The 16,812-nt window shown below is 37.0% G+C and overlaps 1 protein-coding gene across 5 annotated transcripts in view; it reads right to left on the bottom strand.

Moving 5' to 3' along the window:
* Positions 1-16,106, bottom strand: part of LOC591902 (protein Hook homolog 3) — a 49,129-nt gene extending 33,023 nt beyond the window's left edge. For 3 of the 5 annotated variants that reach the window (XM_030996398.1, XM_030996397.1, XM_030996394.1), the window contains exons 1-4: positions 15,942-16,105; positions 12,764-12,849; positions 11,016-11,139; positions 3,560-3,692 (exon numbers count right to left, since the gene is read on the bottom strand). In XM_030996398.1, the coding sequence (XP_030852258.1) occupies positions 3,560-3,692; positions 11,016-11,139; positions 12,764-12,849; positions 15,942-15,989 (391 nt within the window). In that variant the 5' untranslated portion in view covers positions 15,990-16,105. Of the gene's footprint in view, positions 1-3,559; positions 3,693-11,015; positions 11,140-12,763; positions 12,850-15,941 lie in introns of all 5 variants that reach the window. The other 2 variants (XM_030996396.1, XM_030996399.1) reach the window with 2 other exon arrangements.
* Positions 16,107-16,812: the final 706 nt, after the last annotated feature.

The following is a 16,812-nucleotide window of genomic DNA, read 5'->3' on the forward strand; positions in this document are numbered from 1 at the left end:
CACTGGTAGTAATCAATATAATCACAATGCCTATTTACAGTGTATCTGGAGAGCTTAACAAATGGGCCATTGTTATTACTCCTGGGGGGTGTTTCACAAAGATCCTAAGTCGAACTTAACACTAAGTTGGACTTAAAAATTATGGACAGCCATTGGAGTCTTGAAATTAAATGTATTCAAAAGCAGATATTTAAGTATTTTAGACTTTTTATAAATTCCACATCCAGAACATGAAATCTCCTTGAGGATAGAAAATATGAATGATTTGAATCAACATTTTATGCCTTTCAAAATAACTTTTACAAAATATTTTCAAAGATGCTAATGGCTTTCCATAATTTTTAAGTCCAACTTAGAGATAAGTTCAACTTTAATAAGATCTTTGTGAAACACCCCCTGAAGGTAAACTAGGATCTGGTTCTAATCTCCCACCAGCCTAATATAGCTTGCATGGAAGTTGATATGTCCTCCTACACCATTTGCACGATAAAATAGTATTCTGCTCAGAGGGGTCAGTCCATTCAGATAGATGTGGAGCTGAAGCAAGATTGATTTTCATGGAATTGATTTTTGTTCTTCTCCCTTAGACCTGTATTAAATGTACATACATTAGCTCTATATTGATCTTTCCAGGGCTATATAAACATGTACATGTACATGTAATAATTTGGTAATATTTTCTAATATTTCATTTACTTATCACTTACAAATGTACAAATGTACACGACTACCAACTGATACAATGAAATACTCCACTCAAAGGCGAGGGGGCTTACAACTACAAAACACAAAATACCGTACATGTACATTTACATGTTCATGTACACAATTTTTCTGTAATATTTTCATTATATTTTTTTTCATATTTTGGCCCAGGCTAGAATGAAATTGCTCCCTATAGTCAAGCAGCACCTTGATTTTTACTGAGGGTCATTAAAAAAAAAAAAAAAAGATCTGAAAATGGCCCTAGGACCCAAGTCAAAATGTTTTTTTTTTTTTAAATCTCCTAGCCTAGGAGATTTATTTAAAAAAAACATTTTGAGTTGGGTTATTCAGCAAAATGTTCAAGTACTGTAGGGTCTACATACTGTACATGTACATTGTACATGTATGTTAGTAATTTGAATTCATGCTAAAATAACAATGGTTATGGGAAGAAGTGTAAGGCCTACATGTCCTACTACAGCTAAATTAAAACAAAAGTAACAGGATTCTCTTTCTTTATGTTGAACCAGAATGTTTGCTTGAAAGTTTGCAAAACAAGGCTGCCATTTGATTGGGCTCAATGATGCAGGCGTATCATGTCAAAACGTCCTCTTATTTTCTTCCCAGTTGGTGGTAATGCATCATCTCAATTTCTTGCTTGGCCTCAATATGACCTTACAGACTGCTGCCATGTTCAAGGTGTTCTGTTATTGCCTTCCTTTCAATAAGCATCATTCACACATGATAGTAAACTGCCTAAAATAAAACCTTTGCTGCAAAACTGGGTATTAAAGCCTGTCTGCACTTGTTTGGCCAGGAGGGATTAGACCACCCAGCATGGTCACTGACTGGTGGTTATCTCATCAAAACAGCTCTCAATTAACATTAGAAAAAGGGGATCATGGGGACCAGCGGTCACCGATTAAGCACTGTTTGCTACATAGAGGGCGCAAGTAGCTACAAGTAGTACAGTGGGGCTTTAAAGGTAAAGACCAGTATTGGAAACGCCTCAATTTCAAAAAATGAAATGGAAGCTCTCATTACCAATCATGTGAAAGAATATGTTTTGACTAATACATGATGATAACAAATTTGCCGGGGAAACCGCCTACTAATTCATATATTTGGTAAATTTGTTTCTCTCATTGTCTGTGAGAGATATAGGGTAGTCCCATATACATCTTTCTGTGTATAGTGCTTGTAACTTTACGAAGAATGGGCAAAATTTCTTATCATTTTGATGATTCCAGAACCTTGCAGATGCTAGATGCTAGATGATCGATTCCACAACGTTTCTTTCACAATGCAATCGCATGACCATAACTTGTTTTTACCTTACATGGTGTATATAGAGGTGGTTAATGAAATCATGTGTGAACTACGCTTGAGGATCACAAGTGACTGCACATCCAGTATCAAAAGTGCACCTGCCCTCCTCCAAGGGGGGTTCAATGTGGGTAGGTACATGTTCCCTTACTTGACCCCCAAGGCCCAACTGAGGTCGACCCAACTAAAACTAAAAGTTCATTCAGTTCACATGTGAGATGGGAGACCACTTTACAAAAAAACATTGCAGCAGAATGAAAATGCAGTGCGCTTCATCTTTCTGTACATTTTATCACACATACAAGTACACTGTAGGTGCATCAATGTACCTGTAGGGTCTATTGATGTGCACAGCCATGATCATTTTACTTTACCCTTGCCATCCATTTCTCATTTCAGATTTTGCTGGGATGGTTCGAAGGTGTTTTATTGACTTGTGTGTGGATAGCACTCAAGGGTGATCAAATTTCCCAAGTGAGCATGGGCCCTGACTGCATGTAAAATATACATGTATATTCACAGTGGTTTTCTTTTTCTTTCCTTTTTCTGTAATGGTCACAGTCGACTGTACCTCCCAGTACAAACATAACAACCTGGCGAGATCTTGAGGTTGATCTTGATGTTACCTGATCTGACTTTTTAAGACGGCGTCATCGTTACACATCAGGGGGGTGTTTCACAAAGATCCTAAGTAGAACTTAACACTAAGTTGGACTTAAAAATTATGGACAGCCATTGGAGCCTTAAAATGAAATGAAATGAAATATATTCAAAAGCAGAAATTCAAGTATTTTAGACTTTTTATAAATTCCACATCAAGAACATAGAATCTCCCATGATAATGGAAAAAATGAATGATTTGAATCAACATTTTATGCCTTTTAAAATAACTTTTACAAAATGTTTTCAGGGATGCTAATGGCTTTCCATAATTTTTAAGTCCAACTTAGAGATAAGTTCAACTTAGGATCTTTGTGAAACACCCCAGGGGTCTTCTGTGCAACCCTGCTAGGAGCAGGTTAATAGAGTGTGGTGAAGTGTGATGTCATCAAAAATATATTTTTAGAATTTCTCAATTTTTTCTTTATTTTCCGAAAGAGCATAAACAAATAATGTTGAAATGTCGAAAACCAGTTAAAAAGGTTAAGTATTGGCTGAGATATACGTATGACCATCTGACTGAATAAAAACATTTCCCATAGGAGCTCAGTGTACAGTGTTATAATGCTCTGGTTCATATCAACATTAGGAGCCAGAGCAATATAACACTGAGCTTCTATAGGAAATATTTTTATTCAGATGGTCATATCTCAGCCAATACTTAACATTTTTAACTGGTTTTCAACATTTGGACACTATTTGTTCTGCCCTTTTGTAAAATGAATGAAGAAAAAAGTGAGAAATTCTAAGAATATATTTTGATGATGTCACAGCTTCGGTACTCTATATCCCTACAAATGTGAATAAAGTCTTACATTTATTGTACAGTATGCTGCTATTCATGGTGTCTGTAGTATTAAAAAGTTACCTTCTTTATGATCACAGTTGACTGCACATCCCAGCACAAGCTGCAGTAACCTGCCAAGCTCTGTGGGGTTGGCATGTTCCCCAACCTGACTCAAATCAGGCAGCTGGAAATCTGTCAGCTCCTGACCAAGCTCCTAAAAAAGAGACAATTAAATCAAGAAAATTATAATTTATAATAATACTATACAAGATTTGTAAGGCGTGGAATCCACTTTATAGCAAATGCTTGAGGAGCACTCATCAAACAAACACAAAAAGAGATCACATAAAAGCATTTGCATTATAAACTATTAAAGATAGAACATACAAAAATGACAGAACAATAAATGCCAAATCAAACAGATAAGTTTTTAAACACTTCAACTGATCTGCTATTATAAATCTCTTGAGGGAGAGCATTGCACAAGCACAGATTCTTTCACCACTGAGCATCGAGCTTTGCTAGGAGGAACAAGAAATGCAGAGTTGTGGACACAATAACATAAAAGCAAAAGAAATTTGAAAACCAATGCGTTCACTCATGAGCAACGAAATTGAGTGCTTTGAGAACTGGTGAGATGTGACTGTGTTGAAGAGGGTCACTATACATGTACGAGCAGCAGCATTCAGAATTATAGACATTTATTATCTTTTGCAAAAAACAGAAACTTTTGCAACTGGTTGAAAATGGCAATATTTCCCACCAAAAACTTTAGGAAAGGTAAACAAAAAATTAAATATTGTGAAACTTGTGATTCAGTTAAGTTTTATCCTAAAGTTTCTGAGACTTGAGTCTGGGCCAATCGTGAAATTTGAATGTTTTTTTTTTTTTAATGTAGGCAACTAGGCAAAATGTTCTGGTTTTGACATTATTGTAGAAGTTTATATTGATTCTTGGGTCAGGAGAATGTAAGTTTATACAAGTCATGACCTCTTTCCGAGAAGAATTTATTTAAAAGTGAAAATTATCATCCAGATATTCATGCCCGGCACCCGGTTTTCTTCATGAAAGATACTTTTACATGTGGTACACTGAACATGTATTTAGGCCAGAAGACAGTTGCAAATTGCATTAGTTTTTGTTTTCTTTTTTCCCCAAACAGGAAAATCAGTAAATGTGTACATGTACAGATGTATATGTAGTTAGGCATGTACTCATTTTGTAGACGTACTGTAATACTGTATACAAATAAAGAACACAGTGAAAATTTACAACTATAAAGCAAGGTTATAAATTAAGTCATTTCCTCTCTCAAACACATGTGTTTATGATCATTGGTTTTTTCCAATCCATCAGACTCTGATAAAATAGGGCATAGTGTCTAATAAACAATCATGATTAGCTTGTACAGCGTCTAATCCTGCCTCCATGTCCACACACAAAAATATTTATCCCGAAACTCTATAACGAAACGTCGTATAAAGAATCATAATATAAATTTCAAAGTTTCCACACACAAGAAACGTCATATAAATAATCATCGTATAAATTCAAGGATGTCCATAAACAGCAGAAAGTAATCCTGAAACTCTACAGTCTGGTCTCCTTTCGCTCGAGGTCATGTTAAGCCCCGCCCAGTTAGTTACACTAGTTACACTCCCCCTGTCCACACACAACATTTTCCGTGATTTGGCGTGATTCTTTATTGAGTTTCAGTTCGAAACGATGCCCAAACCTGCGTTTCGTTAGACTAGTTTAGTTATACGACATATCGTTAGTGAGCGTCCACACACACAATTTCATCGTAAAACTATCGCGAAACGGTATCACTATCGCGAAACAGTATAGCTAATCACGGAAAATGTTGTGTGTGGACAGGGGGTTAGTTGTCATATGTTGGCAAATGGGTAGACAGAGCTTGGCAAACCAACAACACTATTTAGAATTCCTGAACAATTAAGCCTACAGTACTACATGTACATGTACATTGTATGTCATGTTGTAGACTACATTTTCATCCTACAGAGTGTGTGACTTTTGATTACCGGTAAATTTAAAGAGCTTTACTACAGTACACGTACATTTTGTAAACATCCATGCTTGTACATGTACATGTATACTGTGTCTACAAATGTACATCACTTTATAGTCCAAGTACATGTACAGTACTTTAGTCTTTACATTCTGTGGCAGTCAACTTTGATTGCAAATTGATTTTTTTTTTCGCTTGCGTTACTGTCGTCTTTGCCTTCCATCGTGTTTGCAAAATTGCTCGAATGATGCTGAGAATTGCTCTTGAGCCAAGTTGAGGAATGTCGATGGTGTAAACTCAGCCAATTCAACTCCAAATGCAGGTGCTACACATACACCCTTCATTATTATTTATTTCATTCACAATTGTATTCAATGCACAGAGCCAGTCACCCATATTACAGTGTACACTGTACACCTGTACATGTCAATAAAGTCAGTGAAGGGGGAATAACTACCTTCCTTCTCATAAACTCGTCCATGGGTTTGGCTATCTACTCATGTTGACTAGAAGTCAGTTTATTTCACTAGTAGTTGCAGTGCCTTTGAACAGCATTCTGTATTTAACATGTACATACATGTACATGTACATTATACATACATGTACAAATATACAGCAGATTTTCAAAATTTTGAAAACACAGATGTACATGTACATGTTCATATGTATCTGATCCTAATTTTAAAAGCCCCTTTCGAATTGATTAAAGGGATCCGGTAACTTTGTCTCAGATTCTGAAACAAAATTCTTGATTTAGCTCATGATGCAATGATAATTATAAACCTTAAGGTCAGTCAGGAACCCCTGACTTTTACAAGCCGAACGCCTGTCTGATTATCAAGATATTTATGATTGGAATTACAAATTTTGAAAACCGTTCGCCTGACAGTTTTCATTACACTACAGTCTATTGGGGAAAATGAGTATGGTAAAACCGGTCACTCAAAGATTTTTACTTTTTTGAGGCACTTCTTGATCATTTTGAAGCGCAATTTTTTAGGGCTTCAATATTACACCATATCACAGACACTGATAACACGTAAAGCCGTGTATCTCAGATTTAACATTGTTAAACGATCCCTTTAAAAAGCTATTACATCCATCATCCATGTACAAATTTATTTTGTTATTTAGTTTTCTTTATAGTCTACATTCAGTTAATTCTATTTCTTATCATTTGTTTTTAACTTTTATTCATTCAAGCTTTCACACTTACACTGTACATAAACATGTAATTCATTACGTATACTTTCTTATAAATTTGCTTTGTATTCCATTATTGGTAGGTTAATTTTACAAGTTTGAAGTTACATGTATATAAGTTGAAAGTTTACTGGATATCTCAATATAACTTCATGCCCAGAACATTTAGTGGACAACATCACAATGCCAACAAATGTCTCATGAATTTGTTTACAAACAAAGATCCTTCAGAACTACAGACAGGACTCTGGCACTGCACTACATGCACTACATCTCCCATGAATGGGAAGTCTGCTTATTAATTATGACGTGTAATACCTGTGTCTTAACAAGATTATAGATCTATTTTGAGAGTAAATCATGTTCCCTGCAACTTCTTGCTCAAAGATTTCCCTCTCAGCTGCCCTTCGTGTACATGTACAATGCACATACATACATGTAGTACAGTACAGTACTGTACATGATACTACAGTGTATTTCTATCACAGCAATGTACTCTGCATATATCACCAGTGCCAATTTCATGAAATGTGTCCTACATGTATATGAAATATTTTCATCATGTTATCTACTTGTCTTCCATTTAATCATAAAAACAGGGAAAGAAGATCATTTTGTGTGACTGTTTTTTTTTCTTCTACCAACATTATATACATGTGTATGTACAGTGTAGGCCTACTATTAGACAACCAACAACAAACTACCCGGTAAGTCCCTGATGTCGCAATCTCCCATACCGATACAAAATTAATGTACATGTACATGTAAAAGTAATAATAATAATATTAATGCTACATTTACATAAAGTACATTACATACATGTACATGTAGCTCATTATTACATAACTGTACAACCGTGTATAGACTTTAAATGTACATGTACAACTTTAGCAAGTAAAAAACTTTTGAGCAAATGCTAAATGCCTGGCTTTGTACTTGTACATTGAGTGATTTCAAGTTGGGTGTTAGTGTTAGTGTTTAGAGCATTCAAGAGCTCTTAAATCGAGCGAAAATTTGCTGATGAAATTAAAAGCCCGATACCGATATCAAAATCGATAGCTTAACACCAGCTGTGACGTCACCACATACTTGATTTCACGACGATGATTTAAAAATAGTACATCAAAACTAAAGATATTATGAAAAGTACAGAATAAATTTACACCTATTTCTCTGGTCTTATAAAATAACTCATTTTAATAAAAGAATATATGAATTACCTGTTTCACATATTTTTATTTGATCGTCAGACAATAAATTGGCGTCGTTCGTGCGTTGACTGTGTGTGGGTACAACACTAACACCGAAATGGAAATCAACATTTGCTTAATCCCTAGGGGCTAGTGTTAGTGAATAGGACATTTGTACGTAAAATATTAACACCAGCCACAAAGGTCGGTTCAGCAGACGACAATTTTGCAAAATCCATAACACTAGCTACCGGAAGTTGATGATATTCAGAGGTCAAAGCCTTAACACCAGCTGATTTCCATTTCGGTGTTTAGGCTGGTGTTAGTGTTTATTAAACACTAACACCAGCCTTAAACACCCAACTTGAAATCACTCAATGTCATATAAATACACAGTGTACATGTATTTTACATGTACATCATAATAATAATAAATAATAATAATAATAGCCTAATAGTCCACTCCAAATTTTATTAAACCGAAACGGAAATTCACATATATCATTGATCGTCAGTCCTGATGCATCCAGTAAACTTATTCTAACTCAAAGAAGTACTTCAAACTTGAAAATGATGACAATGTGAATGGTCCCTAGCCTGCCACTTTCTCCCAAGTGCAATACACAGGAACTTGGTTAATCGGATGCATTAGTGGACCAAATCAGTCAGGCAGTCAGGCAAGCCAGCAGATCTATTTTAAGCCAGAGTCTTAAAAATAGACCACACTGTCTAGTTTCTTGCCTAAAATGTACACATCTGCCACTGTAATACATCTATCAGCCACAAGAAACCATTTGACAATCTTCGATATGAGATCGGGTCAAAATAGGGGCCAATTCCACATGAGAAAAATTATAAATCTCCACACAATTTTTACAAAGTTGGTACATTACATTGTATATTGAAACCAGGCAGTTCCTACATGTACATGTATATGTACATGTAATATGGATGTACAGTGTACAGTATGTGTTAAACAAATTAAAAGTTCAAGATAAATAAAAAGCATACTAATTGTGTGTGTGCACTGTGCAAAAATTGTCTTTATTACACAGGGTGTATTTTAAAAAGAAGTTAAAATAATCTTAATTTCTTTTATAATTTTATGAAATGTCACAAATTTGGAAGAAAGCCTTTAACCACAAGAAGTGTAAGAGATATTCTTTCTAATGTCTAAGCATGGCATACATGTATGCAAAAATGATGATTTAAGAGCTTCCATGTTAGCTACATTGTACATGTAGGGCATCACCTGACCCTACTCCAATGATATCAATCAACAACGCTGCTACATACATGTACAGTCAAACCTGCTTTAGTGACCACCTGTCTACAAAGACCCCATTGTTTGCTTTCCCCCTTGAAAATGGTTTCTCATTGAAACATTTAATAAAGGAACCTGTCTACAAAGACCACCTGTCTACAAAGACCACTTTTTGTGTTTCCCTTGGGCGGTCGCTGTAGACATGTTTGACTGTACAGGGTGTATGTATAATATGTGGGCCTATACAGTGTAGGTCATTCTTGTGTAAATTCCCTGTCTGCAATTCACCACTGTGAACACACTTCTCTACTAGAGTAGAGATGACCACTCTAATAAATATACAGGATGCGTACCAATAAGATCTTTCCTTCCATCACGAATCGAAAAACATGTTTGCGTGATTAAAGTGTTGGCACTCGTGTGCAATTACACGGAAATTACGTGCATACCCTACACTGTACATTACATTCCATCCAGATCTTTACGCTCTCAAAACTCCAGATTTCATGTTATTCCTACACTCAATGCTAAGTGGGAAGAAAGAACCTTTGCTCATGCAGGGCTTTCGATGTGGAATGCTCTCCCTCGAGAGATTCGTAATAGCAGATCAGTTGAAGATCAGAAGACGAAAAAGAGATATAAATTATATTTTTGTACAACACACGGGAGAGTTTTCCCATGACCACGTCACAATCAGGGGTGATAATGAGAGGGTTTTTTAAAAAGTTTTTAGAAATTCGAGCGCTTGCACGCCGCGTTCAAGCAAGTCATGAAAAAACAGCTCACCTCCCTAATTTTAAACAGGATTTATATCGATCTCGGGGACTATCCATTTTTGGAGAACAAAAAATCAACAAAAAATCCCCCAAAATCAGGAAAAAAGATAGTAAAATCAGGAAACCGACTTAAAATCAGGAAAAAAAATAATAAAATCGGGAAACCGATTTATATCAGGAAATTACCAAGCCTACACAATCCAATACCAAATTGGCAATTGAGATTTGAATGGATTTAGTCATTTTAGTGATCTTATATTTCAAACATCCGAAACACGCTTATTATTAGCCAGATTTGTGTCAAACTTTCACCATTCTGTTTCTCTTTTTGTCTGCTTCTATACCAGTGGAGTTATTACAATGGATGGATTGCCCTTTAAGACCTCCTTAATACCCGAGACTGAGAAGAAAACATCTCATCATCACCTTGACCTCTAAAGTGATAAAGAAAGGATTTCCCCGTTGTAAAAAGGATTAGCCAATGATGTAATGAAATTCTCTCACTTAACTCCTATCCTTGTTCATTGAATATCTACATGTACATGTGCATTGTGCCTGTTGAGCCCAATTTTTGGTTGACTAAATGGATTATTCACTGAAGCCTTTGAAATGTTACCAGCAGATTCTCATTTAGAATCTTACAAGAACTGAGTCATCTTTTGTTTGGAATCTGTAGACGGACCACAGTGTCACACACTATAGAGGCTGGCCAGGCTGCTGTATTACAGACCTGTAGAAGTTTCATAGTTGTACAATATTCTCACACTTAATATTTGTGCTGTTCAGCACACTTGGGCAAATACCCTGCAAAGATGCAGGTACATGTATGTCTATAAACCTTCAAATACATTCATGAATATTATCTCTTCCAAAAATACTGCGGCCTTAATGCCGGCAAATACGGTAGCGCCTTTTCCTTGCGGTTATAAAGTGCTGAAAACACTGCTCCACAACTGAGCGTTCAAGACTACATGTAGAGATTTAAATTATTTTGAAACTTTTTTTTCTTGAATTGACATTTATTCTACTTTTGACATCATGTAGATCTATGAAGGAGTTGAATGCTACTCACCTCATTGTAAAAGTCGAGGATTCCCTCTTGGACCTTCTTGAGGTTACTGACTCGTATCCTCCAGCTATCGCCAGCATCTTGCTTCAATCTACCAAACCAGGACGGTGTGAAGAAAGATGACCCACTTCAACATCAGAAAGAAAATTAAGAAAAAACGAAGAACATGTAAATCAAATAGTTATGAAAAGTAATAATAATGCGATCAGTTTTGCCTGGATGCAAAAAAAAACAGATGGCTTGTACTGTAGATAAGCAAACTGAGGACCTGGAGCTTAAACTTGTTTTGATTGGTTTGTCTGATTTTTCTGCTTCTATTGAAAGTAAGTTAATTTTGGAGTGGACTTGCCCTTTAAGTCCTATTTGTCAAACTTGAATTTGATGACTAATGCCTTACACATAATGAGCTAGCTCATGGAATTTGTTTTGAACCCAGAATCTCCCAGTTAAAATGTTATTGAGCCTTCAAACCTTCTCCAATTTAATTTCATAAGTACCTGACTACCTGTATGTTTAATAGACAAGCACTTCGAAGGAGGATAACACAACTGTAAACAGTTATGATATGGAATTTTTCATACATCATAATGATCTTCTTTGCACAACTGACGATGCCCGCACCCTCCCCCACCCCTAAGAAATTTAACTGTAAGCTGTAGTTGGTAACATTAATTACTCACATTATCTTTATTAAACTATTCTAATAACATGAAGCCTTTCTCATTCATACAATAAACATAATGCATTGATCACAATAAATATGACTGTATTGCAAATCAAAGAGACAAAATCTAAAGCATCCTGGGTTTTACCAGAACATTAACTCTCAGTTCTTATGATTTTTTTTTTAAAACTGCATACAGTGTATACATGTACTGTCAGTGCACACTCTTGATCAATTTTTATTATGTAGGTCACTACCGTAACTACACTACACCCAAGTAGGGTGTGGTGCATGGAGGATTGCGAGAGAAGCATTAGCACTATATCCCAATGCTGATGAGTATCATTAAAAATAATCTTTCACTTGTGATGTTATCACATACCACAAAAGGCGCATCTTCATCATCTCGAGATTGCCAAATAGCCCGCTATTTCTGATTTGGGAAATAATCCCGAAGTAACAAATCACGTCTTCACTATCTCGAGATTCGACCTCGAAACTTGAAACTCGACCTTGAGAAATTAGCTCGAGACATTTTGCTCAGCGTTAGCGCATATTGCGAATCTTTGGTCTAGTGAAGACGCACGGGACAAATAGCTGGTTATTTTGCCAAATAGTGGGATATTTTGCAAACTATCCCAAGATATCTTGGGATGACAATCCTGACCAAATATCCTTCTAATTGCTACTTCGGTCTGATGAAGACGCAAATTAGCTGGATAGTTTGCGATCGGGATAGTTCAAATAGCTGGATATTTGGCAATCTCGAGATAGTGAAGACAGGCCTAAAGTGTATTCTCCTTATTGGGTTAGAAATATCAGAGACAAAGTCAGAATAAATTAAAAAGAGAAAGGGGCAAGAAAGAGAGGAAGACAGAGAGAGAAGAGAGAGAAGAGAGAGACAGAGACAGAGACAGAGAGAGAGGGGGAGAGGGAGAGAGAGAGGGAGAGAGAGAGAGAGAGAAAGGGCAAGAAAGAGAAGAGAGAGAGAGAGAGAGAGAAAGAAATACAAAGAGAGATTACATAGGAAGGTACGCCCCCTAAAGGGCAATTATATAAATGTTTCGTACAACTGTACAGTACTTACATCTGGCATAGAATTTCTCCTAATGCTACTCCATCAGTTAAATCCTGTATCGTCTCACTGGGTGCATCTAGGTCAAACGTTTGAACCTGAGAGAAAAATCAAAACAATTTAAATTTAATCAAATAGTGCATATGTACAGTATATTTATGATATACTTTCCAGCATGAAAATAGAAAGCATTTTAATGAAAAAGGCTACAATGCGAATGCGAAGGCTGTGATGCTGATGGGCCTGCCCAAAAACGAAAAGTTTGACAAATTTCCAAACAGATGACATTTACACAATGTACAGTGTACATGCAAGTATGGGTTGGCCACTTTGATGACTCCACAACACAAGCCTCTTGTTCGAAGGAAACCCAAACTTAAAAGGGAATTCCACCTTGATATCAAGTTGTGTTTTTTTTAAGGCAGTAGGAGCAATAACATCAAAAATTAAAATCCTTCTTTGCAAGATTTTTAAGGCATTTATGAAGAATTATATCTGGAAAGATTGGGGGACCACTTTTACTCAGAAATTGAAACGCAAATTTAGAATGCTACTGATTGGGGGAGTTGCAGGAAGAGGTCTAGATTCTAGAAATTATCTCTTATCATTTTTTTCCCTTCCTCTCCTTTCTCAATGTTATTTCTTTATGTTTTCACCACGCTGGTCCGAGAATGAGGTTCGGCTGCATAAACGAGGATATATTTTCGTAAACGAGTACAAATTGCGTCCTTTAATTAAGATTTGTCTGCATTTTTCGCAGGTCTACACATTTTTTTCATCAGTGCTCTGCGGGTTTCGGGTCCCCGAAGGCCCGACCTTCGCACCGACGATGCAACAAAAAAAAAGGATTCCGCGTAAGAAAATAACCCCAGTTCATCGATCTACTTGTATGGGTTGACCGTCTTTCGTAGGATTTATCGCTCATAACGTCAAAGTCTCTGTACAAAGTCAATGTAAAATGCATCAAGAAAATCATCGCGGCTGTGGAATCCATTTATTCGCATCGCCAACACGCGGATTGGAAATAGGTCTAGATCTAGAGGGATCTAGGCTAGACCTAGATCTAGAGAGTAGTCTAGACCTATACTAGAGCTCCAGTTTTCGGCCGATTGGTTTGATGCATGGTAAAATCACATTAAAATACATGGCATAATAGCACAACACATATCCCACACATACCATACCATGCCAGTGTCACTGAGACACTGAAGAACCACATTTGCAATGAAAAATATATCCTAAAATATCACATTTTAGCGATGTAATCGACGGTCCCGCTACCCGAATCTGAAAAATAGAGTATCTTACGCGTGTCTGTAAGAAATATGGGTACCATAAAATGAGCTTTATTTCAAGTATTTTTCAGATTTAGAGCCCGATTTTGTGCTAGTCGCAAGCTCAAAAGTATCTCATCGCAAGTATTAAATCAATGCAGCCGCACACCGCAACGCACACACGATATCTCTGTCTAATTCAGATTCCAATTTCCGATCACGGCAGTACTAGTTTTCGGTCTGGCGAGCTCCGGGGAGCTCCGGCGTGGGATACCTGCTCTGCCCGCTAGTGCTATAGATCAGCGCAGAAACGCACGGCGCGCGCACGCACTTCCTATTGACTTTGTACATGCGGCCGAAAACTGGTTTGCTATGCCGATAACTGACTCCGAAACAGTGAAAATTGAAATGAATATTGTCATGGCAATCCGTGATTTTTTTCTGGGATTCTTTTTTTGTTTAAATAATAATATTTGCTTCATGATTTGAACAAGAAATGATAATAAATAGGAAGTAAAGGGTCCAAAAAATAGGATTTTGTCTTAAGTGGCCGAAAACCGGCTCCTTTAATATAATAGACCTACATGTAGACTTAGACCGAAAGCTTCAGTCTCTATACCGTCGGTTGTTCCACTGAGACTACGTCTGGCTCCACTAGACCTCCGGTTATAGAGACTGAACGATCGCCTATGCCAGCCTATGTTGAAGATATCACGGCTAGATTTTAGCCGTTAGGCCCCTCCCACAAACATGAACAAACTTGCCACGGCCGTATTGTTATGCCCCCAAAATCCCCCAAAATGTCATTATACCTCGTGCATATCCAATTTTACATTAGGCCTAGGCTATAATACATCGGTTCCACTTACTAACTTGATTGAAATAATCCATTTAATGGTCCCTTTTAAGGAAATTATGGGTCAAAATCGACATCCATGTTGAAAATCTTGCAAGCCGTGTTAAACTCTCGCTGCCGTCAATCTCACCCCTTCTAGTCTACGCCGAAGGCAAAAATGATTATGAAGGAAAAACTGTGATAACGCCATTACGAAGGTGTAGATGGCGCACAGTTTTTCCTTCATAATCATTTTGCCTTCGGCGTAGACTAGAAGGGATAAGATTGACGGCAGCGAGAGTTTAACACGGCTTGCAAGATTTTCAACATGGATATCGATTTTGACCCATAATTTCCTTAAAAGGGACCATTAAACGGATTATTTCAATCAAGTTAGTAAGTGGAACCGATGTATTATAGCCTAGGCCTAATGTAAAATTGGATATGCACGAGGTAAAATGACATTTTGGGGAATTTTGGGGGCATAACAATACGGCCGTGGCAAGTTTGTTCATGTTTGTGGGAGGGGCCTAACGGCTAAAATCTAGCCGTGATATCTTCAACATAGGCTGGCATAGGCGATCGTTCTGTCTCTATAACCGGAGGTCTAGTGGAGCCAGACGTAGTCTCAGTGGAACAACCGACAGTATAGAGACTGAAGCTTTCGGTCTAACCTAGACTAGATCTATGAAACGTCTGCGAAAATGAGGACGGTCCTTATTTTTGCGGACACGTCTGTCCGCGTTTCAAAGACAATCCTCGTTTATGCAGACGTTTCATAGGTCTCAGACCAGCGCCCATAGTGGCTTGGCTCGAAAACAGTTACTGAGCTGAGCTGAGCTGTGTTTGGTAGTCGACTCACAGTCACACACACATCATTTGCAAACTCACACACAATCTTCAACTTCCAGGCGGAGCGCGACCGCGATCGCGAGCCATAGTCAAGCCGTCCACAGGCGCAGGCCACATACATGTAGACTACGTACACAATTCTCTCCCGACAATTCTTAGATCGACATCATGTATTTACCGTATGTCTGCCGTTAATTTGGAATACAATTTCGTGAAGATATTCACTTACCCATATAAGCAAGCTCTCACATAACTCATCGTCAGCCATTCTAGGCATCTGAAAAGGTTGGGAATATCAACAACAGGAACAGAGTTAATTAAAGTTGGGGTGAACAACAACTTAACGAACCGGTAGGCGTTACACTAATTTTCCTATAACATTTATTTACGTACCGGCGGCCGTATATACGCCGTACGTACGTACACACTATAATATACGCGAAATTTAGCACCCTTTTAACCATATACAGCATTGCCAATTTACTGCTGAATAATCGAGCTATAGTACAAGAGACTCACATTTAAACAAAATCTAATTTCTTTGGAGTTATTGTAAGCGTGTTCTTACGCAAACTGCATTTCATTTTAAATTTTAATGACACATCTAGGGGGAACAAGCATCACTCTCATCCGAATTGTGCATATGTAAATAGTCAGATTACTAATACTAGCTAGCTAACTCTAGGCCTATTATGCATTTTATAAAATCGTGTTTTTGTAGTTATCAAGTTTAATATTATCGTTATTAGTATAATTATTATCATTAGTATTATCGTTCTTATTGTCATTATCACCATCATCATCATCATCATCATCATCGTTGTCGTCATCATCACCATCATTTTCATTATCATTATTAAAAAAAATACAATTGAAATGAATATAAAAGTTTACATGAAAAACCTGGAAAAAGAATTCCAGTGAGTATAAGCCTATTACTTTTTTTAAATAATTGTTAAAATTTTGTTTATAACTGAGACGGGAGATAATTGTGGCCAATTTGAGTATATCGAAAAGGTATTGAATAAGATGGAATGGTCTGGATTACAGAGTGGTGTTATTCTTCTTCTTCTTCTTCCTCCGTTGTTCTCGGAGATCTG

The sequence above is a fragment of the Strongylocentrotus purpuratus genome, unplaced genomic scaffold (genome assembly GCF_000002235.5).
Source record: "Strongylocentrotus purpuratus isolate Spur 01 unplaced genomic scaffold, Spur_5.0 spur5_scaffold_3, whole genome shotgun sequence".
NCBI lineage: Eukaryota > Metazoa > Echinodermata > Echinoidea > Camarodonta > Strongylocentrotidae > Strongylocentrotus > Strongylocentrotus purpuratus.